This window comes from Balaenoptera ricei, chromosome X, assembly GCF_028023285.1.
Source record: "Balaenoptera ricei isolate mBalRic1 chromosome X, mBalRic1.hap2, whole genome shotgun sequence".
NCBI lineage: Eukaryota > Metazoa > Chordata > Mammalia > Artiodactyla > Balaenopteridae > Balaenoptera > Balaenoptera ricei.
In genome coordinates, this window is record NC_082660.1 from 35,930,356 (window position 1) to 35,957,058 (window position 26,703).

The 26,703-nt window shown below is 44.2% G+C and overlaps 1 protein-coding gene across 2 annotated transcripts in view; it reads left to right on the forward strand.

Moving 5' to 3' along the window:
* TSPAN7 (tetraspanin 7) overlaps nucleotides 1–26,703 on the forward strand; it is a 140,405-nt gene that overhangs the window by 90,103 nt on the left and 23,599 nt on the right. For both annotated transcript variants that reach the window (XM_059911752.1, XM_059911751.1), the window contains exon 2: nucleotides 24,257–24,445. In XM_059911752.1, the coding sequence (XP_059767735.1) occupies nucleotides 24,257–24,445 (189 nt within the window). The remainder of the gene's footprint in view (nucleotides 1–24,256; nucleotides 24,446–26,703) is intronic.

Here is a 26,703-nt window from a genome sequence, read left to right on the forward strand (position 1 = left end):
CTCGATATTTTGTAATGACCTACAAGGGAAAAGAATCTGAAAAGGAATATATATATATATATATATACATACACACACATACATACATATAACTGAATCACTGTACTGTACACCTGAAACTAACATGATATTGTAAATCGACTATACTTCAATATAAAAAAAGGAAAAAAAAGAAAAAAATTATGAGGAATGACAAAAGAAAAATGACAAGGTAGACACATAAAGTTTCAAGGCAGATCGAAACCAGAGTCTGTGAAATGACATAACTGTAGCAGTGTTCATTGAATAGGTTTTCTTTTAACCCTTTGATTTGGGGTCTTTATTCTCAGGGTTTGATTACTGAAGAGCCCTAGACACTGGATGTCAGGCTCAGATGGAGTCCTGAGGTTTGCGGCAGATTGTCAACCCTGATTCCTGTACATTTGGATGATGTTGTTAATAAACTCACTTTTCAGGGGCACTTAAAGTTTGGAGAAGCAGGTCAGGCACAGGTCGGATACACAAAATAAAATGAATTAAACTAGGTATCAGGCAAGCTAGTTTATCAAAGTTCCTAATGTGGTATAATCCAAAGGACTCGGCCTGTGAGCCAGGGCATTGGCTTTTAGTTCTGTCTTGGTCACTTACAGAACGTGGGCCTTCGGTTAACACTTAATATTCTCTGAACCTGCTTCTTCATCTTGCAAACGGGCATGTGGATTGTGTGGACTTCACGGGGTTATTGTGAGTATTAAATGGAATTTTCTGAATGAAAATACTTTATAAACTATAAAGCACATTACAGATGTGAGATGATATTTTAATGTTACTTGTTACATAAAATCCGAGAGCCATTTTCTTCCTCCTGCTGTCTCTAATGATTATATAATAACATTTCTTCACTCATTCTTCTTCTGCTTGTGTTTTCCGGTTCTCTCTCAAAACACACTTCAATCCAGATAAAGATCATCTCCATCACCCCCTTGTGCCCCCTCCTGTCAGCCTGTCTTCCATTATCCCCTCCATGGATAATCACTCTTATGATTACTATCACTGTAGGTTATTTTAGGCTCCTGCAATTTAAATGACTGAAGAATCAACAGATGCCAATATTATGTTATCCCCATGGTGTAATGAGGGCCCCTGGTGCAATCCCAGACCTGTTTGCCTTTTTTTTTTTAAACTATATCATCCCCCCCTTCTTAGCCCCCTGGAGCAGTGGAAACCAACCCTTCCAGAACAGCCTGCATCACGGGCAGAACCCAGGGGCTCCCTGAGTCCTTGCCCTGACCCTCCCAGGACACTCAGGCAGCAGCTACAGAGGGCATGAGACCCCTGTCCCTGTGGGCTCTTGTGGCCTGCACCCCCCTCACCCCCCAAATGGCCACAAGGGCCGGAATAAACAAGTGCCAAACTACCAAAAAAAAAAAAAGAGAGAGACTATATCATTAAATTTTTTTACTGTATCATTAAATTTTTTAAAATTAATACCCTCTAGCATTTTGGAAGGTGTTTGTTTCATATGTACATGGTCCTCAGGCTCTTGCCCCTCCCCAAATGGTTAACAGATTGTGACACAGTGGGACACCTCTTCCCGTACTGTATTGTCCATAATTTACCCATTTCTCTCCCAAGCCCTCATCCTCATGTCGGTGGCATGCCTGCTGCAGTAGTAGAAGCCACTGTCCGCTGAGCTGGCAAGTCAGAAGAGGGCTGGTGTTTAACCCGATGTGGCCAAAGGCACAGTGTGGAACGTGTACATTTATTTGAGGTCGCTTGGCACAGGGCCTCAGATGTGTTCAAGGGCCTGAGCCGCATTTTGGGGGAGGAGCTGAGGGAAGGATCTGACCTCCTGGGAGTTGCCAGTGCCTCACCCTGCCCCCCAGGCACCCCAGTTAGGGGGCCAGGACTTCCGCTCCTGTAAGCTGGGTCTGGCTGCCCACCTGGGGTTCCCCCAGGGCCTCTTCTGGACAAAGGCTTGTGCTGGTGATGGCGCTCTCTCAAGGGGCAGTGACTTGGTCTTCCCCCAGAATGTTCTGGTGCTACACAGACTGTAGAGCGTTTAAGGTGAGGCTGAGCAGGTAGCCCGCTTCACAGCCCCTCTCCTTTGTTCCAGGAGGAAAGGGAGGGCCAAGCCGATCAGCGCGTTGCCCTGCTTACAGCTTTTTCTGAGCTGTTCTCCCAGCTCTTGCGGATAAGATGAGGCATAGGGACATGGTGCTTCCCCCATCACAGCCGATTGTATCAGAGAGGTCACCTGACCTGACATGGGCCCCTCAGATCCTCTCCTCCGTGAACCTGAAATCAGCATCCAAGGCTGTCCGTCTGTGTCTGTTGGGTGTTTGAATTGGCAGGTGCTCTCATGGGGGCGGCTTTTGTCACTGTGTAGAGATCCAGACTGTGGCAAATGTGCAAGGGAGGCACATCCCAGAGCCCTTGCTTCCAGGGGAGGGAAAGGGTGCCCCCCTGGCACCTGTCCCTGGAGCTGCCAGCTGCTTGTGCTGCCCCCCCCCCCGCAAGGTGCCCATGACCTTCAGGAAACCCCCCTTTTGCTCCAGGTGGCTGATATGGCTTTTGCCTGCAGCCACGCAGTCCAGGGTCGCAATACTTTCTGGTTGAACAACCCAAGACCAAATGAGTTGGAAGAAGAGTTGAGCAAAACTAACGATAGCCGTTGATTTCAGAGATCAGAATGTACCCGTGGTGCCTGCTGGGTCCACCCTGGCAGCAAGTCAGTCACTCACAGTGTGTGCCAGGACTTCGATGGCTCTTGCCGTTGAGTGCAAGCATATGAGAAGGTCTGGTGGCTTCCCCTGTGCCCAGGAAAGCATGTTCTTGGTCATCAGCTTGTGTGGAGTACAGGGGGGCTCAGCTCTTCTGGGCCCTTCACGCTCCTTGCAGTCACTTTCTGCCAATGCTGTCGTCAGTGGGGAAGAATTTCTGCTTTTTGCTGGGAAGACTATTTTTAAAAGTAAGTAGATGGTGACTGTCAGGGAAGGAGGGGACTTACATTAGTGGCCCCTGAGTTGGAGGTGCCTGGTGACCAAGTTGTACTTTTCTGAACTTCTAATTTGCCAGAGCCCACAGCAGTCGTATTTGTTTCTAAGCACACCGTGGAAGCAATGCAACAGCCTTTAATGCAGGTGCCACACCTGATTGTTGGTGTGTCTCCAGTCTGTCAAGCTCCCCCACCCATGTCGCCCATCCCAGGCCCTCTCAGCAACCTCAGGGGCCAAGGTCGGGTGCCTGTTGATGTGTCCTCCATGAGGCGCATGCTATCAAAGCACTCTCTCTGATCGTGTTTAGTCATCAGAAGCAAGCGCTAGATGCCACGGGATTCATATAGCTAATAGCAGAGTCCCACGAGGGACTCATCTGTGGTGGGCTAGAAACGGGGCTCCCTCAAGAGCCAGTGACTTGGTCTGCCAGCAGAGTATTCCGGTGCTGCAGTCCACAGTGTTTACAGTGAGGCTGACCAGCTCGCCTGCTCACAGCCCCTCCCCTTCAGCGGGGGGCGGTCCCCGGGGATGCAGTAAGGCGTTCACAAGGCTTAGGGCGCGAGGCAAAATGCCATTCATAGGACATAGGTGGCAAATCCTAAGCACGTTAAGGAAATGATTACTGTCTTGGAGCATCAGGGAAGGCCTCTTGGTGGAAAGGGCAATTTAGTTGTGTTTGAAGGGCACGTAGGACCTGGCTGGACAGCAATGGGGCAGGAGGGCCGAGCAGATAGAAGCAGCGTGCGCCATGCAGGGGCGAGCTCAGCTGTGACAGCTGTGTCACCGCGGGGGTAAAAAGTGGAGCTGTATTTGTCCCCATAGCCAAGTCCTAATCGCACAGCTCTTCTGCGGAGCTATGTACTTGTTTCAGAACAAATTTCCGGTGCAATATACCGTTACTAATAGCGCCTTATTAGACACTTTCTTTTTTTAGTTTCAGTGTATGTCAGGTTTTCGAAAGAATCTTTGTCTCTATGTGAAGAATATGAAGGTTGCCTCTGTAGCTTTTGTACATTTATCTTTTTTAGAGTTTTTTTCTTAAGATTCATTTTTTTAAAGCATTTTTAAAATTTTTTATTTATTTATTTATTTTGGCTGCATTGGGTCTTTGTTGTTGCACGCGGGCTTTCTCTAGTTGCGGCGAGCGGGGGCTACTCTTCGTTGCGGTGCGTGGGCTTCTCATTGCAGTGGCTTCTCTTATTGCGGAGCATCGCCTCTAGGCGCGTGGGCTTCAGTAGTTGTGGCATGCGGGCTCAGTAGTTGTGGCTCGTGGGCTCTAGAGCGCAGGCTCAGTAGTTGTGGTGCACGGGCTTAGTTGCTCCGCAGCATGTGGGATCTTCCTGGACCAGGGCTCCAACCCATGTCCCCTGCATTGGCAGGCAGATTCTTAACCACTGCGCCACCAGGGAAGCCCTGTACATTTATCTTTAACCAGGTTCACTGATGCTGAAAGCCAGTCAGCCTTTCTGAGTCTAGCTGAGAAATGGTGGAGAGTGTACGCATTTGCCTGGGGAAAATGGAGGGATTAGAATAACAGAGCAAACATTCCTTCAAGTGCCATTTCCTCCTTTTAAAGAACACAGCTCATTTTAGTTGTGACGTCATTTCACTGAGCAAGTATTTCTCTTGCTCTTCGTGTGACAAAATTATGTGACCTAGCATTTCCTTTTGGAGATCAAAGGAAATGTTGCTTGGAGTCTGGGAAAATGGTTGCCCTGGTTCCTGCATTGCTGAAGGTCCCATTCATTCATGTATGAAAATCCAGGGAGATAACTGGCCAGGAAAAGCACGAGGCTTCCAGGGTATTAGTCAGGCTCAGAATGACTTTTCAGGCAATTCTGGCTTTCCTGCTGGCTTCCCATCCGTAGAACTTCTGTCTCATGCTTGCCTCTAGAGACCCTGTGGGAATGCCCAGAAAGCTGTTTACCTTCTGTTGTCACACGTTCATTTTGGGCAATGCCTACTATTAGAAAGTTCTTCCTTGTATTGAGACAACGACCTGTTTCCCTATAACTTGCCCCATCACTGGCTTAAATATAGACCTTTGAGGACTGGCCCAGAAACACAGGCACCATGCCTAACACTGTTTGCAAAAGAAAATGCATTCTGAGTTCCACACCAGTGGTGTATCAATAATCTTCTGGAGTGCAACCCCATTCATCCACTGGAGCGTGCCCAGTAGGGGACACGGGGGAGGGGGGGAGGGCCAGGGACTGGGTAATATTGGGCAGAGAGGACCCCAGTTCCAAGAGCTGCCCCACTTTGCTCACACTGCCACAGGAAGCAGAGATCATGATGGTGGGGAAACAGCCTTGGGGTAGGACAGAGATGAATTTACCTCTGGGCTGTACCATTTATTAGCTTTGTGGCTTTGAGCACATTGCTGAACCTTTCAAAGCCTCAGTTTTCAAAGCCTGTTTTTCATCTGCAAAACAGATGAAGAATAAATGTGACAAAGCATATAGAGAGCCCAGTACTGCTCAGCAAATGCCGTTTATCACAGGCCCATACACACACAGTTAACTGTGTTTCCGGACTGTGCCATTAGTTTGCGAAGGACTGATTACATCCCCCTTCTGGGCTGTGGGGCAGGCAGATACGATGCCACTGCCTCAGCTGGTGACTCAGCCCATTGCTTTGGGTCAGACCTACTTTGAAAGTCAGGTGACTCCACAGCTTCAGAGTGAGTTCTCCTCATATATATCAGCCATGGCCTCTCATTCCTCTTCTCAGGGCCAAACCCAGAGTTCCTTAGCTGCCTAAACTTTCCCCAGAACATGCTACAGTTTTCTGTTTGCATGTCAGGCTTTACTGATTCTTCAGATTGGTCCTCTTGTAGACTTGTGTCGGACGTTTGTGATAGTTAACATTTCTGGCCCATCCCAATATATACATCAGAATATTTATTCTCATTCCTGGTTCTTAAAGTATCAAGCTGTGGCTTGGAGCAGAACATGTGTCCATTTCTATAGATTTTCATGCTGGAAATGGGAGAAATAGTGGATAGCATTTTTAGATAAATAAATTAGAGACCATGCCTGCAGATTTTAGTTTTTAATTGTGGCAGCCAGCTTCTCAGGGTTGAGAATCCAGCTGGCATCCATGCCAGAAACCAAGGCGGTGGTTGACGGCTAGGGCTTTGAGTACCTATTCTGCCGCTTAGTGGTGATGACCTCAGGCAAGTTTCATAGGCTGATGAGGAGGATTGAGCTAGACAAAGCATTAAAGCACTTAGCATCGTGCCTAGAACATAGTAAGCTCCCCCTGCCCCCACCCCCTGCCCCGCCCCCTGCCGTAGTACATTTTTTAAAAGAGAGAAAAATCTTGCTGGTATAAGCACTGCTCATTCTCTCAACTCCTAACCATCAATTATAGACCTCATGGAGTTACAGGATGTTAGAGCTTCGAATTACGTTTCCATTAGTGGTGATGGATTAGATGGAACTATTCCATCCTTTCGCATTTAGTCCCCCTTGTGGTCAAAAGCAGACACTTTATGAAGCAATGTTCTGGATAAGAAGCGAATTGGCCAAAGACTAGGTTTTTATCTCAGTGCAACTGCCTGGGCCTTGTAAGAGTCAAGTCCACCATTTGGCTTCCTTAGTGCAGCACTGGCGCTGATGGATCTCATGGCCTCTGAAGCTCACCCTTGCTCACCTGCCTGTCATCTGGTACTCAATCACTTAACAACTATTTACTGAGCACCTACTATGTGTGGGCATTTGTCTTGGCTCCGGGGCTACATCAGTAAAACAGGCCAAATTCTCCACCTCACAGAGCTTACATTCGAATGTATTTTTGGGAGACAGACTAAGAGAGTAAATTAAGGGACTTCCCTGGCGGTCCAACAGTTAAGACTCCGTGCTTCCACTGCAGGGGGACATGGGTTTGATCCCTGGTCAGGGAACTAAGATCCCGCATGCCACATGTTGCAGCCAAAAAAAAAAAAAAAAAAAAGGAAAGTAAATTAAATAGTGTTCGAAGGTGATAAGTGCAGTGGAGAAAAATAAAGCAGGGAAGGGAGGGAGTAAGGAATGCTGGAGGGGCAGGGCTCAAGTTTTAAAGAGGGTCGTCAGGGAAGGGCCCATGGAGGAGCAGAGACTTGAAGAAATGAGAGATCTTTGAAGTCCGGGCAGAGGGAAGAGCAAGTGCAAAGTCCCTGAGGCAGAAACCAGGCCAAGAGTGGTTGGGGGGCTGCAAAGAGGCCTGTGAAGCTGGAGCCTGGTAAGCACGAGAGGAGCCAGTGGAGGGCCCATCGGAAGAACTAGCAAGGGATGCAGGTCAAGTAGGGCCTTGCAGGCCAGCGCGAGAACATTGGCTTTGGTCTGAAAGAGGGAATGTGTGGAAGAGTTTTGAGCAAAGGAGTACTATTATTGGACATATGTTTGACCAGATCGCCCTGACTGCTGGGTTGAGAAGAGAGCGTGAGGTCAAAGGTGGAGGCAGAGAGAGATGACAGAGATGGCGGCTTAGCCTGAGTAATAGTGGTAGACATGGCAAAGTGTCTTCTTTGTGCTTTTCTGAAATGACTATTTTGTTTTTGTTTATTTGGCCAAGAACATGTGTTACCTAAAGTTAATTTTTTTCCCCCACAATACCCTGCCAATATTAGACTTCTGAAGTTTCCCTGTGTGTCTTATTTGGTGGCAGTATCACATATGTGTGCAGTGTAGATATTTGAATGTTGAAAGTTAATTAAATCACCAATAGAAGTGGGGTTTTTCCCCCCATGAATCGTCTCAGGAGAAAGTTAGGACCACTGAAAGGACAACACCATCTCACTGTTCATGTAAGAATCTTGTTATTGAATACCGCATGCATGTTTCTTCCACAGATTATTTTTTTACTCATTTAATAATAGGTCCTCTGGCATGATGTCTTATCAGCTCCAATTTCACCTGCCAAGAGGCATGAGTTCCTCCAAACACCCCACCCCCTCACCCCCCATCAACACGTAGCCAGACAGAGAACCGGCTTTCAGGGATTTCTTCACCATCTGAGTTCCAGCTTCTGTTTCCTTTACACATGTATGTATAAGGTATATGTATATATGTAGGTGTTTTGAAGATGATGATCTCATATAGAAATTATGGAAAGAACATTTTCCCTTTTGAAAATAATGGAACTCCCAGAAAGCTAAATCTGTTCAACAACATAATCCTGAGAGAGACATGTGCTGCTCTGTCAGATTGGCATTCCAGGTCATGTTTATGGAGTCATTGTTAGGACTAGTTTATCCAGGTTCATTCCCATCCAGTAACTCCCAAGGCCATGGCCACTGTAGGGGAGCTGACTTTAAAGAAGCGATCACCACTCAGGTCCACTGTGCGTCTACTGAGCTCCCACTGTGTGCTCACCCTAGGCACAATGACTGGCTTTCACATTAAAAACTGGGGCTCATAGTCAGACAAGCGCTGATTCTACTTAAACGGGTGTCAGGACAGAATGTCTGAATGACATGTTGCCTGGGAAAATCAGGCACAGGATGTGGGTGAGGCTTTGGTGGAGACAAAGGAAGTAAAGGACCTTATTTCCTCCCACAAGACCCTTCAAATCTTGATGGACACACAGTTAACAATACAGGGCAAGATTAACGCGTGGTCAGCACAAACTGTCTGTCAACACGCATCAGTAATAGAGTTGTAGCTCTTGTTTATAAGCTTACCCTGACTTGAACTTCTCTTAAAATATCTTTTCTTATTAGCGTGGAATTTGATCCATCTTTTCAGAGCGCTGATCCAGTCTTAGGTCATCTGAGGAATGGAAGTAAGGGAAGTGGTTTCTGCCCACAGCTCTTCCTTCAGTTGGTCGGCCCCTGTTAAGGAGGCTAAGGCTTGGGGCTTCTGCCACTCATCCGCCTTTGTGTGTATGAACTGGTCCAGTGGATTTTAAATATGAGTGAGATCAACTTGGGGGTTCCACAGAGGAGGTGTGTCATAGAGGGAATCCCCCAAACATTGAGCTTCTCTCACTTTAGCCACTGCAGCCGATCCTGATTTCTAAGTACATAAATCTCCTTGTAAGTGGCTTTGCTGGCCCCATTTCCTAATAGGCGTTCACCTTTATGCTGTCTATTTAAATATCTGGGTCATCAGTGAAACCAGAGGTGTGAACTACATCCAGACAGTCTTAACCTCTGGTTTGCTCACTTCTTCCTTTTACACGCTCCTGGAGACCGGAAGTCAGAGTAAGACGCTTTCTACCAGTGTAAGTCAAAACCTAAGTCCTGTTTCAAACATTTTCAAGGAGAACTCAACAATACTTACAAATGAAAAGCAATGCCAAGAGGCTCAGGAAAAGCTGCCCTTAAAATTTCTCCCTGTTATAATAGAATGTTTCTCAATGTGCTAATAAACATGGAGGGATTTTATTTTTTTTTAATTTTGGGGCCTTTCTTTAGGGATTTGTTTAAGAGGGAAGAGACCTAAAGTCCAGAATCTTTTAGAATAATATCCAGGAAATGTGAAACTCATTCAGGGCTGCCCATTCTTTCTCATTTCCTAGTGGGATAGTCAGAGGCCCTAATAACATGTTTGGAAATTTCCTGTGACCCTTTGTTGAATAATGGAATTAAGTATAAGGTGGAACTGCTTAGGCTGCATTTGAAGGGGTTGAGTTTTTCAAGTAGTAAAAGGCTATATTTTGATAAAGTGGGCTTTATTATGATTTTAGTAGCTGCGCAGCCCTGATTTTCTGTGATAGGCCTATTTCAGATGTCTCTACCGTGTTCAGACCCAGTTTTTAATTCAGAAAGTACTGTCACCATATTGATCCATTTCCATCACTTCCTGGGCCTCTAGGACATTAGAGATGATTTGGTCTCCAGCCAGCCACCTGCACGAGCCACTCCCCAGTTCGACTCCCCCAGGCTGAGCACAAAGCCCAGCCAGCACTGGCCCCTGGTAAAAGCTATTGACCAGTGTGGTCTGCACCCTAGCTAACAGTTGGGCTTGATCTTGGCCCCTCTGAGGACCTCTGGGCAACTCAAAGAAACATGTAAAACTTTAGCTGAGAAGGACTCCTGTAGACATCACTGGGGTCAGTCCAGTCATTTCACAGATGAAGAACTAAGGCAACATGACTGGTTCAAGATGGTGGAGGCATATTTAAGACATCTGGGAGAAGGAAGCATTGTTTGCTGGACTGACAACATTCCTGCAGCCATTTCCTGTGAAATGATCAGCTGCTTCACTACACAAGTGAAGAAGAACCTTTGATGAGCCCACAGCCAGAGCTGGAATTCCTGACTTTTCATGTTGCTGTTCAAATCCCTTTTCATATTTCACAAGCATCTCTGATCTGTAAGACAATCTGCACTTCAGACCCTGGCCATATGGTCACTGATAAAATCCAAATAGAACCTAGCATTTGTGACACATCACTCCAGGCTCATCACCTAGCTCCTGGAACTTGAATTCTGTGAATTGGCTATAGGATGAAATGATATTTAAACACAAAATCTCAGCAGGCTTTACTGGGTACATAAATAAAGAGTGCCATGTCTGCTCATGGGCGCACCTGGGGTCAGGGAACTGTGCTGGTGTTTTGTTTCCCTTTGTTTTCTCTTTAGAGGAGAAAAAAGTATCTTTCTTCCATGTCTTCTACTTCTTCTATTGGCTGCTACCTTCACAGATGTGTCCACTCTGTTCTGTGTCTCCTCACTGTTCCCATTTTCCAGCATCGTCCTCCCGCATTGTAGTGACCACCTGCCTCAAGCTCTAGCCCTCATCCTTCCCACTGTTCTCTGCTTCCGCTTCCTGAGACATGGTCCACCCTTGCTGTCACTTCTGGCCTCAGCCCTCGCCTGCAGCTCAGACTTGCTCCCGAACTCCAGTCCCACATCCACAACTGCCTTCTGAACCTGTTACCTCTGTGGCTTTTTCTCGCCTCAAACACAACAGAAAACAGAACCTGGACCAGATGGTCTTTGGGTTTCCTGTTGGTTCTCAAACTCAGTTTTAAGAAGTCAGCATTTAAGAGCATCTCAATACTCTCTCTTCCTCTTCTCAACTTCCCTAAATCTTTTTAATGATACCACTAACCTCCCCGCCATGGAATGTGTGTCCTCTTCTGCACATATACACATGCACCCACGCACATATAGACATAAAAATGACAGAGCAAAAGGGTTGAATTGGCTAACATACTTGCCTAGAAAGAAACAGCGCAAAGCATATGTCTTACTGCTCTTAAGATGACAGTGTCATCCTCATATAAAAAGTAAAGCTTGTTGATATGCCAGTGAGCTTATGTATTTTTAGATGTCTGGGTACAAGTACAATGCATGACCCCCTTTCTCTTTCCCAGCAACCACTTGTCACCTTGGAAAGCTGGCAGAACAGTGGTCTCGAGTCCAGAAATGAGCTGACTTTCCTATTCCCACTGCTGACAGTTTGTCAGTCACAGGGAGGACCTAATATACTTCCTGGTGCTTATTTGCCCAATGGCACATCTATAAATATATTTCAGAGGGAATAAGCATGTCAAGTTTGAAATTCAGATTTGTTCTATCAGAATGTCGTTGCTGGAGGAAGCACTGGAAATCAGGTTTTTCCACCTCCTGATCTTACTGAAGGGGGAACTGAAGCCCAGAAAGGTTAGGTGATCTGCCCAAAGTCACACAGCTTATTAATGACAAAACTACAACTGAAACTCTGGTATTCTAGCCCCCAGCCCAGCGCTCTTCCATTCACCTGCCTTTTAAATATGCTGAATCCCTTTCTGCTACTCATCTGGAGTGAGTTCTCAAGCCCACTGAAAAACCCCAATAAATCCTGGTTCTTAGTCTATTTTAAAACATTAAGCATTTACACAAACAATTCATAATAAAATCTTAAGTTGTAAATATGACAGATTCACACTTCAAGTTTAAAGAGAAGATCATGAGATTATGGAAGCTGCTGATTTCTCTGCCTTCTGGTTGCTTTATCCATCTCTCTAAAATCAGGTCAGAACACTGCAAAGACTGGCTCTCCCCTGCCGTCACCTCAGCACAGACACTCATGTAAGAATGAGCTGAAAGCATAGTCTGTCGGCTGCTTTTCCTCTTAAAATCTAACTTCCAAGGGCCTGGATTTTAATTATTGATGATGTGTGTAGAGTTTCTGTGTCGGGCATTTTTTCCTGAGTTATAGAATCATCTGGAATGGGGGAAGAACATTTCTCAATATCTCAGTGTAGTTGCTGAGAGTGAATTAACCTGTAAACCTCTAGGATAATTGAATTGTAGCTCTCACCTAAAATGGCTGTCTAGCTGAGATTTCTGCCTACAGTTTTTTCTGCATGTTCCTTTCAGCTGGTTTTAGATCCTGTGTTTTCTATCCCATATAGCTTCTTAGGGAAGAGTGCATCTTCTAGATAGCTTGTGCTTCTATAATTCAATTTTCTGTTATCTTTTTTTCCCTTAGTTTCATAATACGTGGCTCATGAGCCCCACTTTCTACATGAACGTCTGCACATTATCCTAATGATGCCACAGATTTCTATTTAGTATATTATGTAGTTAAAGAAAAAAAATATATGTGGGCTTTACTCTGTCAGACCCAAACCTGGCACAGCCTTTCATGGGCACAAGAGGAGCGGCTACAGTTTAATGAGAAGGTCTGTGGTCTGAGTGCAGAAAGGGGAGTGGGCTCAAGAAAATGCCTCTGGGGAATGGATAAAGAAGATGTGGTACATATATACAATGGAATATTACTGAGCTATAAAAAGGAATGAAATAATGCCACTTGCAGCAACATGGATGGACCTAGAGATTGTCATACTGAGTGAAGTCAGAGAGAGAAAGACAAATATCATATGATATCACTTATGTGTGGAATCTTAAAAAAGGCTACAGAGTCAGTGGTTTATCCTACAATCAGATAAGCTGCTGTTTATTAACAGATTTTCAAGTCTTTAGACTAAGAGATTGGTTCAAGATGGAGTAGAAGGACATGGTCTCACTCCCTCTTGCGAGAGCACCGGAATCACAACTAACTGCTGAACAGTCATTGAAAGGAAGACACTGGAACTCACCAAAAAAGATACCCCATATCCAAAGACAAAGGAGAAGCCACAATGAGATGGTAGGAGGGGCGCAATCACAATAAAATCAAATCCCATAACCGCTGGGTGGGTGACTCACAAACTGGAGAACAGTAATACCACAGAAGTCCACCCACTGGAGTGAAGGTTCTGAGCCCCCCATCAGACTTCCCAATCTGGGGGTCTGGCAATGGAAGGAGGAATTCCCAGAGAATCAGACTTTGAAGGCTAGCGGGATTTGATGCAGGACTTCAACAGGACTGGGGGAAACAGAGACTCCACTCTTGGAGGGCACACACAAATTAGTGTGCACATCAGGACCCAGGGGGAGGGAACAGTGACCCCATAGGAGACTGAACCAGACCTACCTGCTAGTGGTGGAGGGTCTCCTGCAGAGGGGGGGGTGGATGTGGCTCACTGTGGGGACAAGGACACTGGCAGCAGAAGTTCTGGGAAGTACTCCTTGGCGTGAGCCCTCCCAGAGTCTGCCATTAGCCCCACCAAAGGGCCTGTAGGCTCCAGTGCTGGGTCTCCTCAGGCCAAACAACCAACAGGGAGGGAACTCAGTGCCACCCATCAGCAGACAAGCAGATTAAAGTTTTACTGAGCTCTTCCCACCAGAGCAAAAGTCAGCTCTACCCACCGCCAGTCCCTTCCATCAGGGAGCCTGCACAAGCCTCTTAGATAGCCTCATCTACCAGAGGGCAGACAGCAGAAGCAAGAAGAACTACAATCCTGCAGCCTGTGGAATGAAAACCACATTCACAGAAAGACAGACAAAATGAAAAGGCAGAGGACTATGTACCAGATGAAGGAACAAGATAAAACCCCAGAAAAACAACTAAATGAAGTGGAGATAGGCAACCTTCCAGACAAAGAATTCAGAATAATGATAGTGAAGATGATCCAGGACCTTGGAAAAAGAATGGAGACAAAGATCGAGAAGATGCAAGAAATGTTTAACAAAGACCTAGAAGAATTAAAGAACAAACAAACAGAGATGAACAATACAATAACTGAAATGAAAAATACACTAGAAGGAATCAATAGCAGAATAAACGAGGCAGAAGAACGGGTAAGTGACCTGGAAGACAGAATGGTGGCATTCACTGCCATGGAACAGAATAAAGAAAAAAGAATGAAAACAAATGAAGACAGCCTAAGAGACCTCTGGGACAACATTAAACGCACCAGCATTCACATTATAGGGGTCCCAGAAGGAGAAGAGAGAGAGAAAGGACCCGAGAAAATATTTGAAGAGATTATAGTCAAAAACTTCCCTAACATGGGAAAGGAAATAGCCACCCAAGTCCAGGAAGTGCAGACAGTCCCAGTCAGGATAAACCCAAGGAGAATCATGCCGAGACACATAGTAACCAAATTGACAAAAATTAAAGACAAATTATTAAAAGCAACAAGGGAAAAATGACAAATAACATTCAAGGGAACTCCCATAAGGTTAACAGCTGATCTTTCAGCAGAAACTCTACAAGCCAGAAGAGAGTAGCACGATATATTTAAAGTGATGAAAGGGAAGAACCTACAACCAAGATTACTCTACCCGGCAAAGATCTCATTTAGATTCAACAGAGAAATCAAGCAAGCAAAACAGGCAAGCAAAAGCTAAGAGAATTCAGCACCACCAAACCAGCTCTACAACAAATGCTAAAGGAACTTCTCTAAGTGGGAAACACAAGAGAAGAAAAGGACCTACAAAAAAACCCCCAAAACAATTAAGAAAATGGTAATAGGAACATACATATCAATAATTACCTTAAAGGTGAATGGATTGAATGCTCCAACCAAAACACAGGCTCTCTGAATGGATACAAAAGCAAGACCCATATATATGCTGTCTACAAGAGACCCACTTCAGACCTAGGGAAACATACAGACTGAAAGTGAGGGGATGGAAAAAGATATTCCATGCAAATGGAAATCAAAAGAAAGCTGGAATAGCTATACTCATATCAGATAAAATAGACTTTGAAATAAAGAAAGTTACAAGAGACAAGGAAGGACACTACATAATGATCAAGGGATCAATCCAAGAAGAAGATATAACAACTGTAAATATTTATGCACCCAACATAGGAGCACCTCAGTACATAAGGCAGATGCTAACAGCTATAAAAGAGGAAATCAACAGTAACACAATAATAGTGGGGGACTTTAACACCTCACTTACACCAATGGACAGATCATCCAGACAGAAAATTAATAAGGAAACATAAGCTTTAAATGACACAATAGACCAGATAGGTTTAATTGATATTTATAGGACATTGCATCCGAAAACAGCAGATTACACTTCTGTCTCAAGTGCACACAGAACATTGTCCAGGATAGATCACATTTTGGGTCACAAATCAAGCCTCAGTAAATTTAAGAAAATTGAAATCATATCAAGCATCTTTTCTGACCACCACGCTATGAGATTAGAAGTAAATTACAGGGAAAAAAACCCGTAAAAAGCACAAACACATGGAGGCCAAACAATACGTTACTAAATAACCAAGAGATCATTGAAGAAATCAAAGAGGAAATCAAAAAATACCTAGAGACAAGTGACAACGAAAACATGACAATCCAAAACCTATGGGATGCAGCAAAAGCAGTTTTAAGAGGGAAGTTTATAGCAATAAAATCCTACCACAAGAAATAAGAAAAATCTCAAATAAACAATCTAACCTTACACCTAAAGAAACTAGAGAAAGAAGAACAAACAAAACCCAAAGTTAGTAGAAGGAAAGAAATAGTAAAGATCAGAGCAGAAATAAATGAAATAGAAACAAAGAAAACAGTAGCAAAGATCAATAAAACTAAAAGCTGGTTCTTTGAGTAGATAAACAAAATGGATAAACCTTTATCTAGACTTATCAAGAAAAAGAAGAAGAGGACTCAAATCAAAAAATTAGAAATGAAAAAGGAGAAGTTACAATGGACACCACAGAAATACAAAGCATCATAAGAGACTACTACAAGCAACTCTATGCCAATAAAGTGGACAACCTGGAAGAAATGGACAAATTCTTAGAAAGGTATAACCTTCCAAGACTGACCCAGGAAGAAGTAGAAAATATGAACAGACCAATCACAAGTAATGAAATTGAAACTGTGATTAAAAATCTTCCAACAAACAAAAGTCCAGGACCAGAGGGCTTCACAGGTGAATTCTATCAAGCATTTAGAGAAGAGCTAACACCCATCCTTCTCAAACTCTTCCAAAAAATTGCAGAGGAAGGAACACTCCCAAACTCATTCTATGAGGCCACCATCACCCTGGTACCAAAACCAGACAAAGATACTACAAAAAAAGAAAATTACAGACCAGTATCACTGATGAATATAGATGCAAAAATCCTCAACAAAATACTAGCAAGCGGAATCCAACAACTCATTAAAAGGTCATACACCATGATCAAGTGGGATTTATCCCAGGGATGCAAGGATTCTTCAATATACGCAAATCAATCAAAGTGATACACCATATTAACAAATTGAAGAATAAAAACCACATGATCATCTCCGTAGATGCAGAAAAAGCTTTTGACAAAATTCAACACCTATGTATGATAAAAACTCTACAGAAAGTGAGCATAGAGGGAACCTACCTCAACATAATAAAGGCCATATACGACAAACCCACGGCAAACATCATTCTCAATGGTGCAAAACTGAAAGCATTTCCTCTAAGATCAGGCACAAGACAAGGATGTCCACTCTCACCACTATTATTCAACATAGTTTTGAAAGTCCTAGCCATGGCAATCAGAGAAGAAAAAGAAATAAATGGAATACAAATTGGAACAGAAGAAGTGAAACTATCACTGCTTGCAGATGACATACTATATATAGATAATCCTAAAGATGCCACCAGAAAACTACTAGAGCTAATCAATGAATTTGGTAAAGTTGCAGGATACAAAATTAATACACAGAAATCTCTTGTATTCTTATACACTAACAACGAAAGATCAGAAAGAGAAATTAAGGAAACCATCCCATTCACCATTGCAACAAAAAGAATAAAATACCTAGTAATAAACCTACCTAAGGAGGTAAAAACCTGTACTCAGAAAACTATAAGACACTGATGAAAGAAATCAAAGATGACACAAACAGATGGAGAGATATACCATGTTCTTGGATTGGAAGAATCAATACTATGAAAATGACTATACTCCCCAAAGCAATCTACAGATTCAATGCAATCCCTATCAAATTACCAATGGCATTGTTTACAGAACTAGAGCAAAAAATCTTAAAATTTGTATGGAGACACAAAAGACCCCGAATAGACAAAGCCATCTTGAGGGAGAAAAACGGAGCTGGAGGAATCAGGCTCCCTGACTTCAAACTATATTACAAAGCTACAGTAATCACAAAAACAGAAATATAGATCAATGGACCAGGACAGAAAGCCCAGAAATAAACCCACGCACCTATGGTCAACTAATCTATGACAAAGGAGGCAAGGATACACAATGGAGAAAAGACAGTCTCTTCAATAAGTGGTGCTGGGAAAACTGGACAGCTACATGTAAAAGAATGAAATTAGAACACTCCCTAACACCATACACAAAAATAAACTCAAAATGGATTAAAGACCTAAACGTAACACTGGACACTATAAAACTCTTAGAGGAAAACATAGGCAGAACACTCTATGACATAAATCACAGCAAGATCCTTTTTGACCCAGCTCCTAGAGAAATGGATATAAAAACAAAAATAAACAAATGGGACCTAATGAAACTTAAAAACTTTTGCACAGCAAAGGAAACCATAAACAAGATGAAAAGACAACCCTCAGAATGGGAGAAAATATTTGCAAATGAAGCAACTGACAAAGGATTAATCTCCAAAGTTTACAAGCAGCTCATGCAGCTCAATATCAAAAAATCAAAGAACCCAATCCAAAAATGGGCAGAAGACCTAAATAGACATTTCTCCAAAGAAGATATACAGATTGCCAACAAACACATGAAAGGATGCTCAACATCACTAATCATTAGAGAAATGCAAATCAAAACTACAATGAGGTATCACCTCACACTGGTCAGAATGGTCATCATCAAAAAATCTACAAACAGTAAATGCTGGAGAGGGTGTGGAGAAAAGGGAACCCTCTTGCACTGTTGGTGGGAATTTAAAGTGATACAGCCACTATGGAGAACAGTATGGAGGTTCCTTAAAAAACTAAAAATAGAATGCCCATACGACCCAGCAATCCCACTACTGGGCATATGCCCTGAGAAAACCATAATTCAAAAAGAGTCATGGACCACAATGTTCATTGCAGCACAATTTACAATAGCCAGGACATGGGAGCAACCTACCTGTCCATCGACAGACGAATGGATAAAGGAGATATGGCACATATATACAATGGAATATTACTCAGCCATTAAAAAGGAACAAAATTGGGTCATTTGTTGAGTCTGTCATACAGAGTGAAGTAAGTCAGAATGAGAAAAACAAATATCGTATATTAACGCATATATGTGGAATCTAGAAAAATGGTACAGATGAACCGGTTTGCAGGGCAGAAATAGAGACACAGGTGTAGAGAACAAATGTATGGACACCAAGGGGGGAAAGCGGTGGGGGGGGGTGCTGGTGGTGGGATGAATTGGGTGATTGGGATTGACATGTATACACTGATGTGTATAAAACTGATGACTAATAAGAACCTGCTGTATAAAAAATAATAAAATTAGATTTTAGGAAAAGGCTACAAATGAACTTATCTATAAAAGAAATAGAGTTACAGGTGTAGCAAACAAACTTATGGTTATGGGGGCAGGGTAAGGGGTAGGGGAGTTATATAAATTGGGAGATGGGGATTGACACATACACACTAGTATATAGAAAATAGATATCTAGTAAGGTCCTACTGTATGGCACAGGGAACTCTACTCATACTCTGTAATGGCCTATATGGGAAAAGAATCTTAAAAAAGAGTGGCTATATGTATATGTATAAGTGATTCACTTTGCTGTACACCTGAAACTAACACAATATTGTACATCAACTATACCTCAATAAAAATTTTATAAATAAATAAACAAACAAAGGAACAGGAAAACGCCTCTGGGAGTGTGAGAAGGACGAAAGTGTTATATCCCTCGCTCCTCTCCGAGGATCAGGAAGCTGTAAGGACAGGAGGGAGACTTCCCAGCATTTGTGGTGCTGACCTGGCAGGGGCAAGGGGACTTATTTCTCTTTGCTACCTGCTCCTCCTGTATCTACTTCAGGATGAACATCAACCTCAGTAAGTCTCTTCCAGAGCGTTTCAGACACATCTTGGTACAGTGGCAACCCCACCTGTAGTTTTCTTTCAGTGTAATTTTCAAGTAATGTGAACAATCACACCAAACCTTTTCTAGCTCTGATTCTAGTTTTTTCAGCCTCCTCACCAAGCCTAAATTAGTAGTAGCCAGAGGTACTCTGCTTTCCATATATTTCGAGCTGTGTTGCAAGAAAATGTCAAGCCACCATGAGATGCTGGGAGTTAAAAGAGACCAAGAGACTTAGCCTGGCTGCTGCTGGTGGGCGCCAGGCCTGCCCTCCTGGCTTGTGGTTGAGGCGGGAGCCTGTAAGGTGGCAGGGCCTTCACCAGGCCACTTGCGTGGTTTATCTACGGGCTCTGATCTGTCTCCTCCTTGGCCACACTGTTGGCTGCTTGCTAATTGGTTCTTCTGAGAAGGAAGCAAAACTTCCGTGAGAAAGCCAAAATCGGTGACACACTGCTTGATTTCGGAATTTGAGGTCTCTGAAGATCTGAGACGCAAAATTGCTTTGGCGAGCTCTGAACCCACTCATTCATCGCACCCCAGAGCAGGAGAGGTCAAGAGAACCTGTCCTTTACTTTGCACTCCGTGGGTGCTCATCAAGGCACATGTAGGGGTGAGTGTTGCTGTGTGTGTTAACAGGAACCAAGAAAAAAAATCCTGCAGACCACAATGACTTTTGTCTTTGGCTTGTCTTTGTATGTTTCTTATCCTTGGTAAGAAGCATTATTATAGTAGGAAAAATGTGAATAAGTACTTGTTTATTGTGTTTTGTGGCTCTTTAGCCCTTTGCTTGTAGTTTTTTTCCTCCAACTGCCTGGCAATTTCTTCCAAGACTCACCCCAAGTCCACCACCAGTACCACCACGAAATATGGCTTTCCTCACTTCAGGGTGCACTGTGGCCCAACCTTTTCCTCCCTTGTCTGTTTATTTTCTTCTTCTTTCTCCTTAGCACTGTTATTTTCCCCAGATTATGATGCCTGCTCAGATGGGCATTCTACCATTTCCTCAGAGATGTCCGGAGGGTATAGCAGGTGGATGGCTAACATGAAACTTCTCCCCCTTTAACTCTACAATCAGATGCTGGTTCATTCATGCAGCAGACATGTACTGGGCATTGACTGTACACAAAGCCCAGAGCTCCTGCTTTTGAGGGGCTCGCGGTCCTGGACGTGCATGGGAGGGGGATGGGGCGCAGCATGATGATGGCATATTTCCAAGTAAGTTCTGTTTAAGGAGGCTGGGAGGAGGGTGTCCAGGGTACCCTAAGAGTTTAGGATGTAGACAGGTAGTGATAGGAAGGGTAAGGGTTCTAGGTCAGAGGATCATCACGAGCAAAGGTTGAGAAGCAGTAAAGTACAGGAAGCACACAGAGGACGACTCCGTTTTCCTGGAAGTACATAGAGTTGACAAAGACTAGTGAGGAAGATGAGGCTAAGGAGGTGGGTCTGGGCTGTGCAGAAGGACTTGCCTCTGTGGAGTTCAGGCTTCCAAACACAGAGCTGGCCCATCGGGAATGTTTGAGTAGAAGAAGAGCAACATTGGAGAAGGACTTTCCTCTCTGGCTGGTTTTTAGATTCCTGGCACACAGGTGCTGGAAGGGGCTGGTCTATCCCAGTCTCTACCTCATTCAGAGGAGGAGTTCCTTAGAGGATGTCTGAGTTGGTCAAGGTCAAAACATTGGGTGGCTTTTTTCCCAAGCAATATGGTGCCCACAGTGTTGTGTTTGTTTGCACCCACTGGCAATCTTTAAGAGGCACCCTTGGAGGTCTGCAAAAATAGTCTTTTTGCAAAAAAAAAAAAAAAGAATATTTGTGTAATTTACATTATATGAACATTCTAACAAGTTGACATCATAGGCTTTGTACTTTCCATGAGGAGAGGTTTTATACACAAAGCGATGACTGCATTTGCAGAAATTATTTTTTGAAAGAAAAGGAATAAAAATGTTAATATTGTTTGCCTTAAAAGCAGGATTTGTGTTAACTTTGACATACTGCATATAATCTTTGTTAGGGTAGTAAGTGAACTTCATGAAATTACTGGTGACAGAAATATAATATCGGACTCTTATACTTGGTGAGTAATAGACACTTTCATTAAAGCCATTGTGTTCCAATAATGACTGACAATAGTAGAGTATAGAATGCAGCTACTCAGTGTATGTCTGAAAGGTTACTGAATCTTTGGGGGCAGTCATATGAAATTGCAGGTGTCTGGATGAGACATATTCAGCCTAAACAATGAGTAGTTTAAATTTTTTGGTTTTGTTCAGTACACTTACATTGTAATATTTACAGCTTTAGGCAGTTAATGCCAGAGAGGGAAGTAGGGGAGAAAGATTCTCTTTGGTTTCATGTTAAGTTACCTCTCAGTATTTACCTGATGGAGAAGTTTTGTCCTTTCTACCTAATGTTCACTGCATTCTTACCCCTAATGAGTAGAGAGTTGACTCTTAAATTTTGATTTTAGTGGAGGAAAAGCATTTTGTTTCCATTTGGAGGAGTATGGCAGAGGTGTTCAAGGAAGGTACTTTCTTTAGCAACCACCAGGTGTCAGTACAGGACTTGGAGCTCTTGGCAACAAATGCATTCTTGGTTTTCCTAACTCACTTAAGGCCATGCCCATTTTGACTTTTCAAAGGCGGTAGACCTCCACTGGGCCACTTTCTCCCAAATATTAGTGTCAAACACTTTCTCCTCAAGACTGCATCACATTCCTTCACCTTTGCCTTGTAAAAGTAGCACAAGTTCCTCGACCTTTTTCTGCTTTAAAGCTTTTAATTCTGTCTTTCACGGTGATGGTTCTACAAAGTAGGGAGGCTGTCGGGATAGGGGTAGGGGAGTTTCACGAAGCTCTTGTTGCTTCCACTGATCCCATCCCCCAAACCGGTGGAGCCCACTCTCGGCTGATATGGGGAAAGGTGGAGGGTCTGTTCTTTTTCCTGCACAGAGAAACAATCTGATGGTGGAGCTTGATGGCTCCAAACTGCAGAAGGAAGTGTACAGAGAGAAGCTCCTAGGCATCTCCATTGGCCCAGCCATTTGCTTCCTCGTGTAGTGGTATGTGTTCACGTACGGACATTAAGGAAGTGTGTTTGTTGACTGACAGGGGAAACCTTGGAGAGGCGGGTATTGATTTGTGTCATATAGGTTTTCACCAGTTTCTCATCTTGCCTCCTCACTTTTTTTTTTTACATATAAATAAATAAATAAATCATTTTCTTACATTCTCTTCCATTATTGGTTATTACAAGATAATTGAATATAGTTCCCTGTGTTATACAGTAGGTCCTTGTTGTTTATTTTATATATAGTGGTGTGTATCTGTTAATCCCAAACTCCTAATTTATCCCCCATTTTCCCCTTTGGTATCATAAGTTTGCTTTCTCTATCTGTCAGTCTGTTTCTGTTTTGTAAATAAGTTCATTTGTATCATCTTTAGATTCCACATGTAAGTGATATCATACGATATTTGTCTTTCTCTGTCTGACTTACTTCACTCGGTATGATCATCTCTAGGTCCATCCATGTTGCTGCAAATGGCATTACTTCGTTCTTTTTTATTTGCCTCCTCACTCGAATAGGCAGGCCGCACAGGGAGCCGAGGCATTTGGTGTGGGGCATCGGGGGACAGGGTGGGAGAAACTGGGGAAGGGCTTCCTTGGACATCCAAGCTTTTTTCGAGCCTCATAAGATGTCAGAAGTGGTGGCAGCTGGAGGGATGTCAGTTCGAATGAGCTGCTCAGCTGTTGGTAAACTTAGGGAGAGACGGGCTGGGGAGCTAGAGACACAAAGTCAGCCACTGGCTTCAGCAGCTAAGGCTCCTGGGGTGTGTGGCCTGCAGGGGATGGAGAGTCAGGCATGGCGCGCAGCTCCAAGTCTATGCCCTGAAGTAAGGGCCCGAGTGATGCAAGGCTCTGTGGTTCAGACACACTGTGGGGATTTCCTTCGGGCCGATCAGCGCGACTTGACAAATCGTAGTACAGCTAATCCCAGGCACTATTCAGATTCTTCTGTCGTTTTACAGTGAATAAAATATTGTAAATAAGGCAGCACATCAATAGGGATTCAAAAATAGTTTCAATATTTTGCTTTTGTAGAGATTTTCGTCATGATAGTCAAAGAAGATCACCTTGTTCTTGAAAACATCACGTAGGATATCCTTAAAATATTCCATATACACACATGCCATTGAAGAGGGCGGCTGACATTCTTACTGGAGTCATGCCCAGCTCTGCGTTGAGCAGCAGCTCCCAGACCAGATCCGGGAAGGCTCTCAGACCTGTATTAGGATGTACTTACTTACTTACTTATTTATTTATGGCTGTGTTGGGTCTTCGTTGCTGTGCGCAGGCTTTCTCTAGTTGCGGCGAGTGGGGGCTACTCCTCGTTGCGGTGCACGGGCTTCTCATTGCGGTGGCTTCTCTTGTTGCAGAGCACGGGCTCTAGGCACGCGGGCTTCAGTAGTTGTGGCACACGGGCTCAGTAGTTATGGCTCGCGGGCTCTAGAGCACAGGCTCAGTAGTTGTGGCGCACGGGCTTAGTTGCCCCACGGCATGTGGGATCTTCCCAGACCAGGGCTCGAACCCGTGTCCCCTGCATTGGTAGGAGGATTCTTAACCACTGCACCACCAGGCAAGTCCCTAGGATGTACTTTTTAAGCAGCTTTTTTTTTTAAAGTTATTTAGTGTTGGCTTGACTTACAGTTGATATGGTACCTGCATATGGGATTGTGTAAGGGACAGATCTAGTTGTCCAAAATCAAAGTGTCTTTACTGTGTGGTGGCTTTAGTTCATGGACTCTGGCCTCTCCTACTGCTTCAGGGAATCCTACAGCAAGTGCCTGCTTGCTCCCGGAAACTGGAGTCTTCAGATTCCGGCCACATTGCTCTGTGTTGATTCTCACCTCTCTCAGCAGCAGTCTCACACTTCTCACTCCTGCTTCTTTTCAGATCACTGGAGTGATCCTGCTGGCCGTTGGAGTCTGGGGCAAACTCACTCTGGGCACCTATATTTCCCTTATTGCCGAGAACTCCACAAATGCTCCCTATGTGCTCATCGGAACTGGCACCACTATTGTCGTGTTTGGCCTGTTTGGATGCTTTGCCACATGCCGTGGTAGCCCATGGATGCTGAAACTGGTGAGTAGGTCACAATATAATACTACTTTCTGATTCTGTTTTGTAAAAATAGAAATCACGTGAAAGCAAAGTGGCCCTTCTTGAAGCCACAGACGAGTCCTTAATAGTCATTGACTCTAATTTTAGTCCAGGCTTTTACCTAACCCACCCTTTAATCCCCTAGAGGGAGAAACAACCCCAGATACAGCCTGACACAAAAACAATCCCGTCCTGGTCCCTCAAGGTAGATGATGACAAAGCAGTGGCCAGCGGTTCTAATAAGCCATTTATAGCCTCGTGGCAAGATGCCCTGTTCCAGTTTTGAATTCTATCTTAGAAATCTTTTCAAGCATGTGATGTGCAGCCTTGGTGGGTGAGGCAGCACCCCGAACATAAGCAGCCTTTCACGTCCAAGTTCCCAGTGGAGAAATACTTTTCTGCGTCCTTGAGCTGGGCTGTGCTGGGATGCGCGGGCACGCTCTCCTCTACGCCTGCACAGCCTGGATCCGTGCGGTGGGAGTTGAGCTAAGCCAGAGCTTCCCCACTCAACAGAGGGTTGCTGTGGGGCCAAGGACCAGTGCTGGGTACCTTTACTCTAATAGGACAGACACAGCAGTGATGTTTCCCAAAGGGTAAGGATAGGCTGTTGAAAGGCTGCTGCTGCAAGTCTTAACTTTCTGGTAGACCAGTTGCCTAATTCTCTAGTCTCTTGCCCATGCTTTTCATTAATAAGAGTTTATGTGGAAGACTTTCACAGATAAAAGGCAGCAAGAGCCTCTCCTCAAAAGAAAATTTTGTTTAAAAGGATTTCTTTCAGACGTCTTGTTCTCTGAAAGGGGAGAGTAGAGATTCCCTCGGTGCTGGGTGGTCCGTCCTTTCTTGTTTAGCCCTAGATTGCAGTAACCCATAATACCATCTAGTGACAGATACAGGTGTGAGGGTGATTCACTCCAAAGGAAGCACCTTCCAAATAGGCACTGGTCAGTCTCTTTGTTGGCAACCTGATGGAGGTCGTGCTTGATTTGGCCATTTTCTGTCCTGAAGACCATACGGGAAGCTGATACCCTGGCCACAGCTAATCCTTCCAGGTTGGTGGAAAAGCCGTAGTGAGACCATATGGAGGCACTTCTGCTGCTGTCACCTCCACTAGCACTGTGAGTCTACCTTCTAGTACTTCTCATAGGCGCTAGTGTTTCCTTTGGTCTAGTGTTGTAGTTTTCAACTTTGATCAGTGCCTGAGTCTCCTGGGCAGCTTTTTAAAAACACCTCTGCCAGAGGTCCACCCCCAGCCAATGGAACCAGAAGCTATGGCGGTCAGGATCTGGCTTCACATTTTCTGAAAGCTCTCCAGGGGTGCTATTGCACAGCCAGTGCTGAGACCCTCTTCTTCAGTACAGTGAGTAGCAAGGGAAGAATTAACTCCAGAGGCATGGAAAACAAAGACTGCTAAAAATCCATCTGTCCAAACAAGAAGGGAGGAGACCTGGAGACCTGACTGACCCTGATGCTCACTGGCTTAAGTCTTGAGGGGCAAGGATGTAACCTCTTTGGGCCTTTGTCCCCATTTATGAAAGTACAGTATTGGACTAACCCACCAAGGTTTCTTCCAGCCCAAAGACTATGACTGAAGCAGGCAGAAGTGGGCATGCAACAATGGAACAGTCATCTCTGGCTTCTTCTGAAGGTTTCATACCATGCTGCCATTTTCTCCTGACAGTTGTGAGCTTACTAGCAAGTGACCCTTTTGGCGAGTAGAGAAGTTTGGGGGGCTTGGTGTTGGTTTTGGTCTTCTAAAAGCTATCATTTAGTTCCTTTTACCCGCTCGATGTTGTCCTGTGTGCATACTCCATTTTATTTATTCCTCACCACCGCCATAAAATTCAGGTTGTGTTTTCATGTTATGTGATAAAGACTTGGAGGTGAAATACCTTGTCCAAGTTCACACAACTAATGTTGAGAGCTGGGACGGGAAACCAGATAGGTTTCTTTCCAAAGCCAGGACTATTTCTACTACAGTATTTTCATTTGGAGAAAACTCGAACCCTGCCACCTGGATTTAATACAGGCTCTCCCCAGCAGGCCTTCTGAAGGAGCAGCAACTCTCCTCTGGAAGCTTCCAGAAGCAGAGAGCCTCCCAGGGACGTGAAACTGCTGATCTAGCTGAACAGAGCAGAAGTCACTTGATTAGCTGTCCATCTAAAATCTTACAGTCCTCATTTAACCTCATTAATTGCAAAACAATTGAAAATAACTCTTTTCACTTTATGGAGGCCCAGAAC